A 19061-nucleotide genomic window follows, 5' to 3' on the forward strand; every position below is an offset into this window, starting at 1 on the left:
TTGTTTTGTTTAATTGCGAATTCTACACCCTGTTTAAAAAAAAAAACCAAAACCAACAAAAAACCCACGTTTATCCTGTTAGTTCCAAGTCTCCTCCGTCAAGAGCTTTAACAGCGGCCGCAGGGAGCTCTGCAAACCCCCGGGCAGCAGGCGGGCTCAGGGAAGGATTTGGTTCGCCTCGCAAAACTTCTGTTCGGATCCCCGGGTGTTGTTTCAAAAACAAACGAAATGCAGTCTGTGATTCACAAAAGCGCGGAGAGGACGGAAGGCTCGGCGGGACCAGGCACCGTGCGCGGGCAGCCGGCAGCGTGTGCCTGCAGAGGCGGCGGGACACGGAGGGTGCCGGGACACGGAGGGTGCCGGGGCACGGAGGGTACCGGGGCACGGAAGGTACCGGGACACGGAGGGTACCGGGACACGGAGGGTGCCGGGGCACGGAGGGTGCCGGGGCACGGAGGGTACCGGGACACGGAAGGTACCGGGACACGGAGGGTACCGGGACACGGAGGGTGCCGGGGCACGGAGGGTGCCGGGGCACGGAAGGTGCCGGGACACGGAAGGTGCCGGCCCCGCGGGCCCTGGACCTCGCGCCAGCCCCGAGCAGCGAAGGCCCCTCCCGCCGAACCGCCGCTCCCCGCCCGCCCCGCGGCCCCCGCCGCCGTTCCCCACCGTCCGTCACCTGCGGCCGCCGCTCCCCCCGCCGCTCCGCGCCCACCCCCGCCCGCGGCCCCGCCCCGCTGCCAGGCAAGCGGCGTCCCCGGTTGCTACGATGGCGGCAGCGTCCTGAGCGGCGGCAGCGTGCCCGGCACGGACGGCGGGTTGCGGGCCCGGGGCGCTGTATGGAGCCCCGCGGGCAGGAGAGCGGAGCGGAGCAGGGGCAAAACCTCCAGGGCTGCTCGGCTGCTCTGCGGGACGCTGCTGCGTATCCTTGCGAGTGCCGGTCAGCGGGCCCCGGGGCTGGGGCTGGGCCCCTGGCCGGGCCTCCCGCGGAGGGGCCGGGCCGTGGGGATGCGGGGCGGTGCTGGCGCCGCGGGGGGCGGTGAGGGGCGGCGGGGGGTCCCGCCCCCGCCCTGCCCCTCCGTCCGGGATCGCCTCGGGGCGGGCTGGAGATACGAGGGGTGCGCTGGGTGTTCTAAACTGCTGTAGGAAAGTTGTCTTCTCCGGCAGTTTTCTCTTTTTTTTTTTTTTTTTTTCCTTCGTCTAAGACGTACGGCCACTGGGAATTGTGTTTTCCATCCTCACTTGGGGTCTTTATTTTCTTGAAGTTAAACAATGAGAAATGCTGACACAAGTTGTGAGCCCTGCCTGTACAGTGCTGCAAGGGTCCGGGCTGCGCTGGTGCTGCTTTCTGGAGAGCTTTTGTCCGGTGATAATAACGAGTTTCAGTGCAAACAACTAATCCTTTAGACTGGGGGGAAGGGCTGTTTTTACTATTGAAACGTTTTCCGTGTGATAAACGTTTCAGACAAGCGTATCTTCCATAAACATCTGTTCCATATGTTACAGATTTAGGTGGATGTATCTTCAAATAGACATCATAAAGGTGAGATTTTTTTATGTGTTGGCGCAAAGCCACTCTAAACAGTAAACTGCAATTAGATTTTTTTCTGGATGAACATAAACTGGGGTGTGACTGTAATACACGTTTGTGGGACCAACTGTTGTGTACTTTGTTAAAAGGCGTATCAGCGTTTTGTATCTCATGGATAAAGTTTGCCCTTTCCTATAAAGGTGTGTAAAGTCAATCACACCAGCTTTTAAGGAACTGTCTGATAAGCGTTTCCATTGTCCTTAACACAATAATAGGGACGGAGCTTTGACGTTTCATTTTGGACAGGATTTGGGAGAAGCACGCCGAGCATTGAAAGAACATCAAAAAATATGCCGGAGTAGGGCACAGAAATATTCCATGGAGACAAACAGAAGAAGAAGGTTAGTAACTAGGGTTCCTCTGATGGGAGGTTGTAAAAAGGAACAAAAAAAGTCAAAGCCTTGAAATGGAAGTAGCCTCACTGCTTTGTTCTAGAGAGATCTAGGCTGTAAAGTTTCACCAATCCAGTTTCTTGCTATAGAACAAATAAAATACAAAAAGAACAATATTCTGGGTTGTTTGCTACTTTTTGGAAACTCACTGTAAAGTAAAGGCAAGTAGTGCTTTCATTTCATGGATCTGCATTTCTAGTATTCAGGTTTGATTAGCTTCAATAGGTGTTGTCCCTTCCAACAATAGGTGTTCAAGACCAGGTTGGATGGGGCTTGGAACAACTTGGTCTAGTGATGGTGTCCCTGGCCATGCAGGAGAGTTGGAACTAGATGATCTCCTAGGTCCCTTCCAACCCAAACCATTCTATGAGTCAACAATTCAACAAACATGTGAGAAATATGTTTGGATGTACAGCTTGGGTCAGCAGGCAGGCAGTTGTCCTCGCCTTCTCAAGTATGTTTTCCTGCTGCAAGAGGTAACAGCTGCACAGCCTCCCCCAGGTTGGGGGGCTTAGTGCTCCCACTTCCCCATAAACACAATGCAGACTTTCTAGTACACGATTATTGACATTGCGACAAGTTGACATTTTAAACAGAGCTTTGAATGTTCTGCCTTTCAGCACACAGGAAAATGCAAAGTCATGAAATATTCTGTGATAAATTGATTAAGCAAATTATTTGTTGAGATGTTTCATGGAAGCGCTCTTGTTAATAGGCATAGGGGGCTTTTCCCTGGCATTGACATTGTACTCACGGATACAGGAGGCTTGGCTATGTCTACTAGAGAGGCAAATGTATTCCTTCTTCCAAGCCCCCAGCCTCAGACCAAGTTCCTCTGCCTCATGTTGTTAATGCTTATACCCTGTAGTTCAGATTATTTCTGTTGTACAGTGTTTCTTTATTGAAAATATGTTGATACTTCTTAAGAGAGGCAGTGTAGATATTGTTTATACTGTCATTTTATCTTGACAGTATGTGCTGTAAACAGATGTTTTGAAATATTTAGAAAAGTGGAAGAGGAAGTATAATCACCTGAGAGTGATTAACAACAGTGTGTGACCCCCAACCTTTGCAGATAATAAACCAAGCCTCAGCTGAAAGATTAAATACAATATTTAGTTTGTCTTATGTTAGAAAGGTATTGAGCGCATACAGTATTAATAAGCTATTGAATATAACTCAAAATTAAGGGTCATTGCATATATGGAGGAAAGTAATTTGGGAATACAAAGTTCCTTGAAATGGACTATTTTTTCCTGACAGTTAATGCAGGTAGGAGGTGATTTATCTTCTAATGGATCAGCCATCAAGTCATGTCTCAAATCTGTGCATGAACCAAGATCCATTAGCTTTGTTACACGTGTAAAGGTGTTAGATATGACGATGGTTTATCACGGGTAGTATGACTTCCTTACTTGGCAACACCCTAAATTCTCTCTGACAGGGCTTACAGGCATGTATCAGAAGTTATTCTTGTCAATGCTGTTGTATAATTTTAAAACTGGAATGGTTTCTTTTTTTTTTTTTTTCTTTCACCATATGGAAAGTAGACATGAGTGCACTTTGAAGTGCGACAGTCTGTTTTCTACTTCTAACCTTCACACAGAATGGTCGCGGTTAAAAGGAACCTCTTGAGGTTACCTGGTCCCCCCTCATTGCTCAGGACCACAGCTAGATGGCTTTTGAGTATCACCAAGGAGGGAATCTCCAGAACCTCTCTAGGCAACTTGAGCCAGTGCCTGATCACTCTCACAGTAAAAAACAAACAAACAAACAAACTCTGTTTCCTTATGTTGAAAGCGAGCCTCCTGTGTTTAAGTTTATGCATGTTGCCTCTGGTCCTGTCACTGGGCACCACTGAAAAGAGCCTGGCTCTGTTCTCTTCACAGCCTCCCTTCAGGTGTTTATGGACATTGGGATTGTCCATGAGCCTTCTCTCCTCCAGGCTGAATAGTCCCAACTCTCTCAGCTTTTCCTCAAAGGAGAGAGCTCCAGCCCCTTCATCATCTTTGTGGTCCTTTGTTGGACTCTGTCCGGTTTGTCCATGTTTCTCTTGTACTGGGGAGCCCAGAAATGGACACAGTCCTCCAGGTGGGGAATCACCAGTGCTGAGTAGAGGGGAAGATTCGCCTCCCTAGACCTCCTGGCAATGCATTGCCTAATGTAGTCCAGAATGACTTTTGCTTTTTTTGCAGCAAGGGCCCATTGCTGGCTCATGTTCAACTTGGTGTTCATGAGGACCTGAAGCTCCTTTTCAACACGGTTGCTTTACAGAAGAGTGGCCTTCAGCATATGTTGCTGCCTGGGGTTGTTCCTCTCCAGGTGCAAGACTTTGTGCTTTCCCTTGTTGAACTTCATTAAGTTCCTGCCAGTCCATTTCTCCAGCCTGTTAAGGTCCCTCTGGATGGCAGCAGCACCCTCTGATGTATCAGCTATTTCTCCTGGCTTTGTGTCATCTGCAGACTTTATGAGGGTATACTCTGCCCCATCATCCGTGATAGTTAATGAATATGTTAAATAGGACCAGGTCCAGTATTGACCCCTGGGTTACACCACTAGTTGCTGGCCTCCAACCAGACTTCATCTCACTGATATCACCACCCTCTGGGCCTGGCCATTCAGCCCAATTTTCAGTCCACCTCCCTGTTTGCTCGTCCAGCCTGTACATCAACACCTTGCCTATGAGGGTCTTATCAGACACAATATCAGTGGCCTTAATGAAGTCCACATAGACAATAACCACTGCTCTCCTGTCATCTGCCAGGCCAGTAATTTCTTTGAGGAGGTTTACTAAGTTGGTCAAACATGACCCAATTTAATGTCAACCTTTAATTTATAAAGCTTTTGCTGAAAAACAGTAAGAGAATTTCCTTTAGCGAATAGATCTAGGGAAGATATTGCAGAGCTTCTGCTCTGTTCTTAATCTTGCATCATTTAGGTTCCTTCTCTTTGTGTTGCATTGTGGAAGAACACTTTTCCGTGGGTTTTCTTGGTGTTGTTTGTTTTTTTTAAGAACCACCACCAGGCTACCTTTCAACAAGGTTGTACCCAAGCTGATGCATATGCAGAGAGCTTGCAGATTGACATCTTCTGGTTTAGACTTTTTCTAAATATACTTGTATTTAATTTGAATTAACTTGAACTAAATTTTTTCTGACAGTGTCATATTGATCTGCTGTCAACACCTATGAAATGCAGCAGCTTCAGCATTAAAAATACGCAGCTTCTGAAAAGATGTGTTCAGTTAATTGATTTATTAGTAAAAGACAAAAAGATCACTTGCACAGAAAAAGCAAGTGTAGCTTCACAAAGCAGAGTCGCAGTAACTTAATTCACAGATCTTTTTAAAAGTGAATTCTTAGAGGAACCCATATTCCTCTTCTATCTGATTCCATTAGTTTCTTTGCATCTCTTGTACTGATCAAGCTTCTCATTAACAGCAGCACTTCAGCACAGTGAGCAAGTAGACTACTGATTATTTTTACACAAGTTGCCCTAGTATCAAGAAAGTCATTCTTTTATTCTCTCACTAATACATGAAGTTACAATTTCAAGATCAGCTTAAGAATTAAATATGTTCTGGGGTAATAGCTGACAGACTTTTTGCTTAAATAACAGTATTCTGGAAATAAGAGCTACTGACTAAACACATACTTGGTGTAAATGAATCAGGTATGATATTTTGTGTTTATATACTGCAGTACTTTTTAAATACCAGCCGCCAATTTGGTGGTGACTGCAGCCATCCCGCCGTTACTGCTCAATGCAAAATGTGTATCCCGTTTTACTGTGACGTTACCAGCTGCAGGTAGCTGGTTCATTCTGGAAACGCAATTGTCTGTGTGCATTTTTTAATAAATCTTGCAGTCAGCTGTCTTGGTTCAGCGTTTTGAATTACCTTGAAACCTGAATAGCTAATCCATCTGCTGTAATTGGCGAAGGAAACATTTTCCCAGCTTGTATCAGTTTCCAATCTATTCCCATTACTGCTGTTTTTTTTTCAAAAGTATTTTATTTTCAACATATGTACAAGCTTTGTTCTCCGTCTGCTGGCTGGTAATCACTGATGATTTAATAAAAACTCCCTACATGATTCTTTGGTGGTGTTGATGCAGAGCAAAAATCAGTCTAGTGCCAGAAATGGGACAAAAACATTAGCACTGGGTACACAGAGAGGGCAAAGTGTTAAGAATTTAGTATTGATTTCTACATCAGAATGAAACCGGGAAAAATAGTGATGACTGTAAACATGCAGACCTGAATTTTTTTGCCATTTGTATTGCTGTTGTGCTGAATTTACAAGGCCTCAGTACAGATGCTTGCCAAGCTTGCTCTCTCCGAACTTTTCTTGACCTGCCACAGCTTTGTTTTGCTTGTTTTAGCTGTAGTAGCAATTTCTCTAATTGAACAGGTGTCTGTGGCTAATTTGTTTTGCCTTTGTTTATCTTTTTATGGTATGGCTGTAGTTTTATATAGATAGCAGTAACAAGCTGTTGTTTGATGTAGAGAATGAGATGCTTATGGCTCTCACATAATGATGTAGTGTAGAAGATACAGGCCTGGTACAATCGCAGAGGTCTTGAGAACTGGAGGTGCAGGATGCAGCATAGAGGAGTGCAGGCAGGGGATGATAAGAGATGGTACACAGGCTTGGCACTGGAGACCCCACAGTCTTTAGCAACTCACTCATAGCTGGTTCAACAAGTGCAGATCCAGATCTGAAAAGACTGGCTTTTGGACTAACAAAGAGAACAAAATAATAGTATGTAATATATATAAAAGGCACCATATATGGAATATTTGGAGGTACTATGGACCTGCAGATCAATGAAGAAATAGCAAAGGTGTTAAAGCATGTTTGCAAATACAGAAAAAGGCTCCAAGTGGATCAGGAAGAGACGAAGAAGAAAGCATTAACATGAACATCATATTGCTCCTGGTGAAGAGACTTCACATTCTGGCAACTCACTGTAACTCCCCAGCACCACCTGAAATAAATGACTGGCCTTGGGATGCAGAAGATCAATGGAAGCATGAGCACAGCATTATGAAAAGGGGTAGAAGCTCAGTGTGTGAATAACAATTTAAGCTGTATTATCATTATGATTGAGGCTTTCTCTGTTTAGAAGTATTCTAACTATTATTATATTTTGGTAACTATTATATCTGGATTAACAATTACACTCTTAAGGTTTTAATCATGCTAACTAAAACCATCTTGGCTTACTTTTTGCCCATAAATAAGATTTGGAGTGTAAAAACTTGTGGGGAGTGCAGAAAGCTCTCCTGTGAACTTCTGGGGCATTTTGGAGGACAAGCACTATAAGGGTCAGTCCTTCCGAAGCCCTTACAGCAAACTGAGTCTGCCCTTTTGTCTTCATCATATCATAATCAGAGAAGATGAGGGGACAGAGTTAATATGTGTTCCTGTGGTCCTGGTAAATATCTCACATAAAGAAAAAAAAATTTTATGGGCAACCTCTGTAGATCCTTTTAAGGATGTAGGGTGGGTTTCCTGTTTGTCCATAAAAGGGATTTTGAGTGTGACACTCCATTCTAGCCTTTTCTTGATCTTGCTGTAGTCATTAAGTACACAAATACCCTCCTGCCTCAGGTTTAAAATTACTGTGTACTCTTTTGGAAATGTGATATGTCAATGGATGAATAATAACAGTTTAGTATCAAAAGGTTGGTTTCATAGCATTCCATAAGCATTCTATATATTCCTTTTCTTAAAATTTTCATCCAAGGTACTAGTAAGCATTGAGTCCACCTGAGAATGTAGCATCCATCACTTCACTCTGAAGATAATGTAATAAAATTAACCAGGAAATAGTTCCACCATCTGGTCATACTGTTTTTAACTTAAAAATACCTTTCACATCATGTAAGTATATGCAAAACTGCTAAATATTTTAAGTTTCATATTCCAAATGCACTATGAACGTTTTGGCAGCCTTTGCAAAAATTGCTGCACCACTGGATTGTTTATAGTAGACAGAAAAACTGGGTTAAAAAAACACCGGTCAGGAAATTCTTCTGCTAACTCTCCATCTTAAAGCCTTATGCTGTTGCCAGTGATACATCTGTGATATGAACCTAAGTTGGTGGCTTAAGGAGAATGGATGAACAAACGTTTGTTTTAACTGTTTTACTCTAATATATCAGTATGCATTTGTAAAATTATTTGTTTTGCATAGTGCACCTGGGTGTCACAATTTAAATTCTGTGAGGTCAATAAGTTTATTATGCAGGATTCACTGAATATATTGAACGCATTTCCTTACATTTCAAAGAAGGCTATTTTTCTCCTGCATATCTTAATCCAAACCAAATAGGGATCATGATGAGCTGTGGTGAAAACAACCTCTTGCATCAGCATTTGAACTTGCCCATTTCCAGCTATATGGAGCAAGAGTCTTTTTTTTAATGCCAATTCTTAGGAATGTGGAAGAGTACAGCTAAGTCATACTCCAGAATAGTTCTTAAAAAATAAATAAATAAAGGCTGTCAGAATTTGCTCTTTCCTTTTTGGAGTTATACTCTGGAATGACTCCAGGTGCAAAGTTGTAGAATTTCCCACATGTCTGAATTTAACAAATACAGTTCAACTAAAGGTCGTCTTGAGCAGCTTCTAGAAATACTATGGGGATCAAGAAGAATGTGTTTAAAGTACTTACTAGGATAAGAAAGTCTGTTTCCTCTCTTGTGATTTTCCTATTTCTTTAGTCAGGATAAAGATGTAAATTTACTGCCAGTGAATTTACTGGGTATATTTCAGTTGGGGAGCTAGTTTAAGTTTGTCAGTAACAGTTGACTGTTTTGTCAGCAGGAATAAAAATTCCACATAGCTTCATCGAGCTTGTTCCTATTGAAGGAAAGCTTTGTGATGATGATTGTTTTTTATTAGAGGTGCTTTGCTTTCCAGGCAGTAGAAGGACATGTTTAACACATTTATTATACATTCACAGCTGATTCTGTCAGTCATTGTTTCACATTACTCGGTTTTCCCATTTTGTTCTACTAATCTGATTGTGTTTCAGGAAGCTTCTCAACAAATAGAAGTTGATACTAACTCTTTCATATTTGTAGGTAAAAACTATAGTTCCTTTATGTACATGGTACATTTACATGGTAATGTAAAGATTGTCACATTGGTGACGAGAACTGCTTGAGTCTGCATGTTAATTTATGTATAAGAAAGAATCAAATATCTGGCTGAGGCTAAAAAATTAAAATATTATGGTGGTGTCTCTTCTTCACCACCCACTGTCCCATTTACATTCAGACAAACCATAAAAATCCAGCTGTGCTGAAGTTTATAGTATTTAATTTATGGACAATCAAGCTTTTGTACTAAAATTGCAAACAGATAAGCAAGTAAGTGACTAATATTTTGCTAAATGTAATTAGAAAACATAAGGATCATCTACTTTTGCTTCTTAAATACAGGGCCTTTGAAGAAAGACGAAAGCAAGAGGAAGAAAAAGAACAAAGACATAGAGAAAAAGTTCTGCAGCAGAGGAAAATTAAACTTCAGGAAGTAACTGATAAGTTCCAACGTGCTCATCTGCCTTTTTCACAGCACAAGCAAATAGGTTTGTAAATTAAAATTCAACAATTATTCACAAGCATTTTTCTAATAATGGAATATAATTGAGAAAAACAATTAACTCTAATTAATTTAATTAATTAGTATAAGCAAGAAGTTCAGCTCTGATACATATGACAAAAGTGGGTAAAGGAAATTTAAAAAAACACATCCTTTTTCCAAAGATTGTATTGTGAGGTATTTCATTATATTCTGGTCACAGTAAGTACATCACCTCCATGGGATATTGTGGCTTCCTGGGTTTTCCCCACTCTTTTCACTGCAGTCTGCTTGTGGCTTACAACACTGTGCTTTCCCAGCTGGGTGTGAAGTGTTACGAGACCATGGGAAGATACTGGAGTAGTATCCACTGTTTGAACCCTTCAATATGAAGTACTCAAGAGTGTGCATTTTGTTTATGAATAAGCAGTCCTAGCATATATTAATGCATTACATAACTTTTGCTGAATTAGTCAGCCTTTTAAGCTGTTGTCTTGCTGCTGGGAAGAAGTAATGATCACTTCAGCTCAGTTCCTGCTTTCTTGGAATCAGTGCAGATTGGCAGAAGTTTTTAACAGCATCAGCCAAGTCTGATTTCCAGTCAACTTTCCAGTGTTGAAACTCTTAAGATATGGTATAATACTTAGGTATTCTTTAACGGATTTACTCTCCCAACTGCAGTTTTGCCAACTGTGAGGTAATGTCTCTGACTTCAAGATCAAATGTCAGATTAAAATAACAAAATAGAGCAGTACTGGTTTAGGGCTTCTTCACAGCTCTACTGGCAGCCCAGACTGTGCAGCAATATAATGAATCACAATTTTTTTTTTCTTGGTTTTCCTTTAGAGAAGTTTTGTCTCTGCCATTTTCTACCGTACTTTTGCTTACTTGAACCTTGTGCCTGTCCAGACTTCCTTTCTGAACTGTTTCAGTTAGTAAGTCACAGTTTGGCCTCTATAAAATGTCTGCAAACCATATCTTTGGCTTAGCACATGAGCAGAATAATCACAATGTAAAAACAAAGTTAGTGCTGGAATTTCTAACCACCTACTTTTTCAACAGTACAGTCTAGCAGTGAAGAACAGAATTGTTGCATATATATGTTACTGTAAAGACAAAAGTAGACTGAGGGTTCATGTCAGAGGATCTACAGATGCTCTATCAAGCCTAAAAATTATAAGCGACTCAGGTTATTATAGTCTGTATTTAAGCTTCCAAATTTAAGAAACTTAACCAAAACATTTATGGTAAAGTATTCCAATCGTTAAATGATTTTTTCCACTGTGATTTTTATTCTAATCCCTCTAGTGCAGACAAAAGCAGCTTCTCAGTTAGAAGAAGCTCTTGAACAAATTAAAGGATCAGTTTTAACACCAGGACTGTGTTTGTCCAGCAGAAACAAAAACAACTTCAGGTAGGCATTTCTATTTACTCTGATGATCAAAGGAAATATATTGCTTAGTGTATTCAATAAAGAGCAAACAGTTACTGTTTAAGAAGCAGACCGTTTCTCTAGAGGTAAATAAAGCATTTCTGTGAACTGTTCCAGTGCAATGTTATGAAACATGCCTGAGCTGTTTGTGCTCGTTTGGTAAAACAGCAGAGGAAATGACACAAACTTTTTGTCTTCAGCAGAATTCTGGAAATAGCCAGGGCTTGCCCCTCTCTTGTTCAGTAACAGCCTGACTCAGATTGCCATGGTTATCAACCCATCTGCTGTTCTATGAAGTATAAAGTATTCTGTCTAAATAATTTCTTATTCTCAACCAGTGGGGTTTTTTTCTATTTTACATTTAAGCATAGTTTAGTTTGTATATTCATCCCATGATCTTATCTTTTTTCCAGTTGTCATCCCTTCAAATTCCTCATCCTCCTTAAGAATTCTTATAGAGCATCCTGATAACAATTTCACCTGCAATGTCATTTCATTTATCCCATACAATTTGAATTGCATACGTCTCACCTTATCCAAGCACTTTTTCTGAGATACTTTCATTTATCACAAAATGTTTCTTCATGCATAGTTTATCTGCTGTATTTGATGCTCCTTCCTGATTATCCCCTTTCTAATCTCTCATTTCTTCAACATTTCAGTTAAGGGTTTTGGTTTTGTTGCTGTTTTTTTTTTCTTACTATTATTATAATTATTTTCTGCATGCTGTAAATTGTGCAGATGTTGAGAATAAAGGTAAATTATGTCTAAAAGGGGTCTTCCTACTTTGGAACTTCAGTCTGTTCTTCATTGTGACATTGATATTCAGTTTGGTTACATTTCTACTGCTGATTAAGCATGTTTGTTGGTGATAAACTGGGCAATTGAGAACACATTCCATATCTCTCAAAGTTAAATACTTCTGCTCTCTTCTAGTCAACATTCACAAAGATCTGCAGCTACTACACTGGATTCACATAATAAAGTAGAATTGCAGCCATTAAAAAAATCTACCTGCTCAATATAAGTTGAAGTTATGGCCAAAAAATGTAGATGTTTCTGAAACCTTTCTCAGGGTTCCTGATGATTTGTCTGATTTCACTCATAGACTCAGTTAAGGACAGCAGCTCAGTACCTCATCCCACTGCCTTTATAATTTCTTTATTTTTCATCTTTCTTCAAACAGTTTCTTGTTCCTTAAGGGCTCACTGCTTTCTCTCAGGACAACTTCAAACCACTTACCATTTCCTTTATTTCTTACAGTATAACAGTGCTGTCACTCCACATTGGATTTGTATAATTTTTTAAAATTCACTATCCTGTTATAACAATAGTGTGCTCTTTTCCTGTTTTTCATTTTTATAACTGGATTTCCTAAGGAAATTAGATTTATACATTCATATTCTTTTACAGTTTGTGTTCCTCTAGTAACCAAATTTGAGAGAGAGCTAAGAAACTCAAACTTCTTCCCACCCAAAAAAAACAGCCAAACAAACTCAAGAGATTTTTGGGGGTCCAGGTGTGTATCAGTCTGGACCACTATAACATGTGAGAAGTTTTTCTCCCTTTTTACTATCAGCCATCTCATCTGAAATAATAAATTCCTTTTTAGACTCTACCAAATATATATCTTTGCTAAGTCAGTGCAGTTAAGCCAACCTTTTTGGAGTATTGTGTAAAACCTTCTGAAAAAAACCCAATAATCTTGATGGGATGAAAGCTTCCATTTTCCATTGTTCTAAAATTATGTTATAATAAATGCAGAAAAGGTCTCATTAGGCTGTTTACCCATTTGGCACAGATGTACTAAAAATAAAAGGGATTTTTTTTAACAGGGAATATAGTTTTAGATACAAAAAGAGGATGAAACAGATGAAGGCTCAGAAGAAAGAACTGTGAAAATTAAGCTGAAGAAATAGAGAGAAATGAAGGAAAGAGGCTACAGAGTTTCTGTACATATGTTAGACATGTGGTAGCCATGTCCAGCTAGGAACAACACATGTTTCTTAGTAATTCATCTCTCCTGGATAGGCAGCAGAGGAGGATGAGGTCTGTGTATGTGTTGTGTGACTGCACTATTCCAAGTTGCTCAGTAGGTGTGCTGGCTGTTAAGGAAAATGGCTTTTTTGCCCATATCTGAAAGGAAGGAAGGAAGCATCTTCACCATCCCCTTCACTGAAAAGGAGAACAGGTAAAATACAGGGTATATATAAAAGGAGGGAAATATTTAGAAGTATAATTTTCATATTTAGTAGCATATAGACCAAAAGTTCACTTCTGCAAATAATTTAGCTAAACTCTCTCACCTAGTTTAGCAGTCTTTAAGGGATTGTTTTGATGCTGCTGAGAAAATATATGTGTGAGAAAGGCATCCTGAGAATGTTGGAAAGGGTATGCATATTGAATAGACAAGAAGGTTTGGTTTATTACTCAAAATCCAGTCATTGCTGAGACAAAGTATCATTTCAAATATTGGACCTGATCAAAACCTGGTAAAATAAAAGCTAAATGTCCCCATTTTGGTAAAGTATACCCATTTTACAAATAACTGGAAGTTTATACTGATAATCTGTTCCCAAGATCTATTCTTCTTCTACCACCGTTTGTAATCATTGTGAGGTACAACAAATTCTTGATCCTAAACCAGCGAGACAGAGGCTTGGCATGCTAACCAATTGTAAGGGTTATGGCTCTACTGAGCAGATGTGAGAACTCAAAGCATGGATCTGGTGACAGATTTCCATTCAGTGCCACTTTGGGTAAGCCAGACTAAAGACACTTATGGCCCTTGAACCAATTTGGAGACAAAAGACAGGACCAGTGTCCACTGCTAAACTGTTCCACCTAGGCAGTCAAGCAACAAAGTCAAGCAGTCTAGTGTAGCTGGCAACCTGGTAATCGTTATATTTCCAGAAGATTAAAGCTTGATTGACCCACGAGCTGGTGGACTTTGGAGTGTGGGTTATTTTTGTTGCTTGTTGGGTTTTTTTTAATGACTACCTTCTTATTTGTTAAAGCTACTTGTATCTTGCTTTTGTCATCATTGATATCAACTACTTCTTGCCTCTTATTTTCCAAAGCTTAGTTCCTATTCCTAGTGATCTTACCCAGCCTTCTTCCAGTTTTGTCTGATTTTATTCGTGACTGTATCTTGTTACACACTCCCTGCTTTCCAAGTCTCTGATTGCTTTGCCTTGTCTCTTGATTTCACATGCTTCTTGGCTTCTTTAATTTCTGAGTGTCCATCAGCCCCATGGTTCTTACTAATTCTCACCCTGTAAAAAGCTGTGGTTTTCCCTATCTTAATTTGGGCTCACACTGACCACAGTACCCAGGTGCACTTCCTACTCCAAAGATTTTATTTTTTTTTCAGGTACCAAATGCAAATGGACCACATGGCTGGTATCAGTTGAGTTGGGCTCTCTAGATACTACAGAGCCTTCTTGCTATTTGGAGTAAGGGAATATCTGACAGCATCAGTATATAGTTATCCTCTATATAAGCCAACCTTATGGAAAAATAAAGGCCATTTTGCTCATATTTAAAAAAAAAAAAAAACAACCACAAAAACTAAACAACATCCGTGTTCCATTTCTGTAAATGACCAAACTGTTGGCTGACATCTTCCAGATTTATTCAGCCTGAGGCAATCACCCAACAACCCAATCAGAAAAGTGACTATTTATAAATAACAGAAGCGAAGGTTTAAAATGGAAAGTGTTGGACAGTTTTAAATAGTACTAGCAGCAGCACCTGTAGTTACATATAGTTTAGCTGTCCTTCACTTGCCAGTGAAGGAAAAGGAGCATGTTAAACAGTGTACAGTTGACAAATAGAAATAAGCCAAAGTAATAAGTTCTTTCTTGCATCAAGAACCACAGGTGACACTTCAACCTCCTCGGCATCTAGAAGCAGTTCTTGCCATCAGAAGCAGATTTCAGCAATGGTTGACTGCAATAAAACAACACAAGAGAGCAGTAGAACAAACAAGGAGAGTAACCAACTTTTCTTCCAGGAAAACCTGAAAGAAATGCAACAACTCCTTGAAAAACAGCATCTCAGCAACTTGGAGGTATGACAATTTCATGTGATGCATTAAATTATGCTTCTTAAATGTAATAGAAGTTTTCTTGAACATGATAAAAATGCAAGGTCTGTTAAGCACACTTTGCCAGGTAGACAACACCTGAGGGCACAATGCACTATGCCTTATTTGTAAGTAAAAATATACATATTTTTCAATAAGAAATCAGGTATTTTTAAAAATTTTTGTAAGAATATTTTCACCAATTCATCAAACATATCTGTAATGTTGTCTTTCTCTCTGTGAACATACAATTTGTATGTCAGACTTCTTAGCTCTGAAGTAGCTAGCCAGTAGTCTATCCCAGGAGTCTTGTGCTAGCTCCAAACATAAATTGGTGGCTTGCAATTTGCACTTAAGTTTTTGCTTTGCTGATTGCTACAGCTCAGCACAAAATGCTATAGCAGTATAATTATGGTAGATCAAATGATTTCATAGGGATTGACTTAAAGTCTCTTGAGATCCTTTTTTGTCACCTTTGGAATAAGTGCAGCTGTTCCAGTAGAAAACCATTAACTTTCTACCTAAAGTAATTTTTGGACCCAAAATCAGTTTCAAAAGTCCGCTTGGAAAGGCAGTGAAAGTCAAGAGGAACTGAGCTCTAAAGTGATTTCTTATTACTGCTCTTTTAAGTATCATTTTAGGTCTATCAGTGTTGTCTTTGATTTTGGAAACATTGTCTTCAATATTACAATTTTTTGAAACCTTGTCTTCAATATTACAACTTTTGGAAACAAGAAGATATAATTTCCAATTAATTCTTTTACTTTATAATGCTATCTGCTGGCATCTGGCCTTTTGTTGTCTGAAATGACCTTGGCACTGTAAAGAACTGTCCCTTTATATTGGTGATGGCCAGAAGCATGGGATCATTGGTGGCAAGAGAGCAAGGGCTTTTCCTTTTAGTACATGTATATGGGTAACTTTTGAAAGACAGTTCAAATATATTTTTATTTCTTTGAAATTGGTGTTTTCAGGCATATTCATCTATCTTTGTACCTCCTTTGTTCTGATGGGTATTCATGAGAATCTGGAGCAGCTGATGGCTAACAGAAAATCTCACTCAGCTGGAGTAAATTTCAAGAAAGTTGAGACACAAAGTGCAGTTTGTACTGGCAAGGTTGTTGATTAGTGTTCAGTCTTATTTCCAAGCATAAAAGAAAGAAAAGCAAATAGCAGATTATAGAAGACTGATCAAACTGAATTCTAGATAAGCACTTTCAAACAAAATACAATGAGGTCCAAGCTTTTTTTTTATTTAATTTTTTTTTTTTTTTTTAATACCACATTGTCTATCTCATTGATATACAGTGTTTGCAAACCCTCCCTAAATTATTATGCTGAATTTCGCAATAGCTGTATTAGGACATCTTAGAATTAGGGAAAAAATTGCAGTCTTTTTGAGAAAAATGAGTACGAATATTCTTAATATATTTTAAGCAAACTATATTGTAGTATGGTTTGTCAAACACAATTGCCACATTCTAATTGAATTCTAGGGAGAAACTTCTGTGAGTCATGCAGGACTTTTACTTACAGTTTTTTCTGTATGTTATTATAATCTTTGGACATTGCATATAATACAAGAATTGGTGTTTATAAATTAATGCATTTTTGAAAACGCTTGGTTCTGTAAATAATTTTGCCTTTTTTTTTCCAGAATGTATTTTTCTGTTACCACTAGGGGTTGCTCAGCTTCTTCCCTCTGATAAATAGTTTTAAATTATAAATATTTATACTTCAAACATTTGGACTTTCTTGAAATTAAATGCTTTGGACTCTGATTAGAAAAATGGTCAAGAAATCTATTGTCATTTTTCTAAGGCCTCAGGTTTGGAAGTTTAATACTTGGATTGTGCTGGTGTGCATGTGCATTGTGACTTCCCATGATCTGAAATAGAATTGATAGTACTCCTGCTAATAATATTTATAATTTAGAATTGTTTATAATGCTCTTCTAATGTAAATAAGCTTCAGAAGTCTTGTTACTGTCTGTTGTCCAAAGTAATTTCAACAGTTCTTGCCTTTCTGAAACTAATGTCAAAGTATTTCTCTGTGCACATGCTTTGCAGTCTAACCATACACTGAGATCCCTTGACCTCTCTTTGTTTCTCTTTTTACAGGCCCAGCAAGATTATAAAGAAAAATTTGTATAGTTTCAGCAGTAAGCCAAGGTTTTTAGTGACCCTTCTACCATTCTCCAAAATGAGCTTGCTTAAAATATTGAGAACAGTAGATTTCATTTTATGTAACAGTTACAGCTGAGCCAGTACATCAAATTATTAGTTGTTATATGTCCATGAATATGTTCTGTTTTGAGGAAATCAATATTGTTAAGTTCATTCACAATTGAAGGTTTTGTTGCACAGTCTTTTCCTGGTTTTGCTGCAGGCATAAATAAAATCTTTAAGGTGGAGCTGGTAGCACAGTCGTTAGCTAAAACTGCATACAGCTTTTTGCCAAATGATAGTACTCCCAAATGGTTATGATTTTTCCAAATGTTAGCTGTTAATGTTGAAATTTTCCATTTCTGGCACCCATCTTGAACTGAGTAATTCAGAAAATTTACATTAAAATGGTTCAACTATGACATGGAATAGTATTATTCATACATCTTTGTCTTTTTCTTTTCATCATCTCTTCAATTTGGTGGCCATACAAAATTGTGTTGGTCAGTACAATATTTTTATGCTCTTCCAGAAAAATACATTATTCTTAAACTGTTTGATTGGTGTAACATTTTATCTCTATTGTTTCACTTTTTAAACAAAGTAGTTGGAAGCAAGAGCTAAATCACAAACAAAACAGGTATAGATTATGACATGGGGACCGCATTTCCCTCTTCTCTCCTTTCTATTGCCATAATTAGGTTATTCAAGTGGTACCATTGACATCTGAATTTAAATCCATTTCTGGTTGATTTGAAGCAGGAATTTTACCTTGGCTAATCCTTTTTTTTTCCAAGAATATTGTGCAACCATTGAAGTACTCAGTATCAGTCTTTTGATGGATCCTGTTGCCCTTGGCATAAAATACTTCAATATTTATTGAAACAGGGACTGGAACACAGGTATTATTTCTCAGAAATTGCAACCCAAACCATGAGGTCAGAGGGTTACTCTTGTATCATCTCTCCTACAACACAATCGAGTATCCTATTATACTGTGTGTGTGTTTATATATGTTACATACAGAATTAAAGAAGTCTCTGAGAAATAAATAATATTTTCTAAGTGAAGTTGCACTGAATGAAAGCAGCAGATGCTGCAAACACATAGTTATGACCATCTCCTTACTTACATGAGTGAGTTGACCCATATGACTGTTAGCTCTTTGTGTTACTATGCTTTTGAGCTTGGACTGTGTCTATGAAATTTAGATGTTTCAGGTAATTGATGGAAAAAATGAAATAATTTTCAAATGCATTTGCAGTATGACTGGAATGAGTTAAACAAGGGTTCCTTCTGCAAGGTCTGTTGTATCAGTCTAACTCTTCAGAGGCATAGACAAGACCAGCATGGAAAAAAGGAGTGCCCATGTACAGAGACTCTCCTGAGTGCCAAGTTCTTGTAGAATGCTCAGGGTTAGGTAGTGGGAAAACAGACTCTTGAGGGGAGAGTTAGGATAAAACAGCACCAGAACTGAGGTCAGATTTGATTTTGAAGAGACCATTCAAAGACCTGAAATAGGTTTGTATGGTCACCTTAAATGTAGAAATGTTGGCCATTTTTTATTTATAACTGTGAATGTTAACATGTTTTATGTTGATCACTGAAATTATATGAAAAAACTGGAGTGATTTCCTTACTCATTTCCTTTTGGCAAGGTCAGGAAGGGCCAGTTTTTATTGGCTTTCAACTCATATTGCAACATACCAGTATCTTCCATGTTATTTCACTAATCCAAAATTCACATTTGCTATAAAAGCAAATTGAAATGTCTCTCCAGACTAAATTATTTTACCCAAATAC

General features: G+C 39.1%; 1 protein-coding gene across 1 annotated transcript in view; it reads left to right on the plus strand.

Annotated features, from left to right (window-relative positions):
• The first annotated feature begins 818 nt into the window (after positions 1 to 818).
• CEP126 (centrosomal protein 126) overlaps positions 819 to 19061 on the plus strand; it is a 36302-nt gene continuing 18059 nt past the window's right edge. Inside the window, exons 1-5 of the mRNA XM_051608428.1 lie at positions 819 to 922; positions 1807 to 1932; positions 9436 to 9581; positions 10883 to 10988; positions 14880 to 15078. Of these exons, the coding sequence (XP_051464388.1) occupies positions 840 to 922; positions 1807 to 1932; positions 9436 to 9581; positions 10883 to 10988; positions 14880 to 15078 (660 nt within the window). The 5' untranslated portion in view covers positions 819 to 839. The remainder of the gene's footprint in view (positions 923 to 1806; positions 1933 to 9435; positions 9582 to 10882; positions 10989 to 14879; positions 15079 to 19061) is intronic.

Source organism: Apus apus, chromosome 1 (assembly GCF_020740795.1).
Source record: "Apus apus isolate bApuApu2 chromosome 1, bApuApu2.pri.cur, whole genome shotgun sequence".
Taxonomy (NCBI): Eukaryota; Metazoa; Chordata; class Aves; order Apodiformes; family Apodidae; genus Apus; species Apus apus.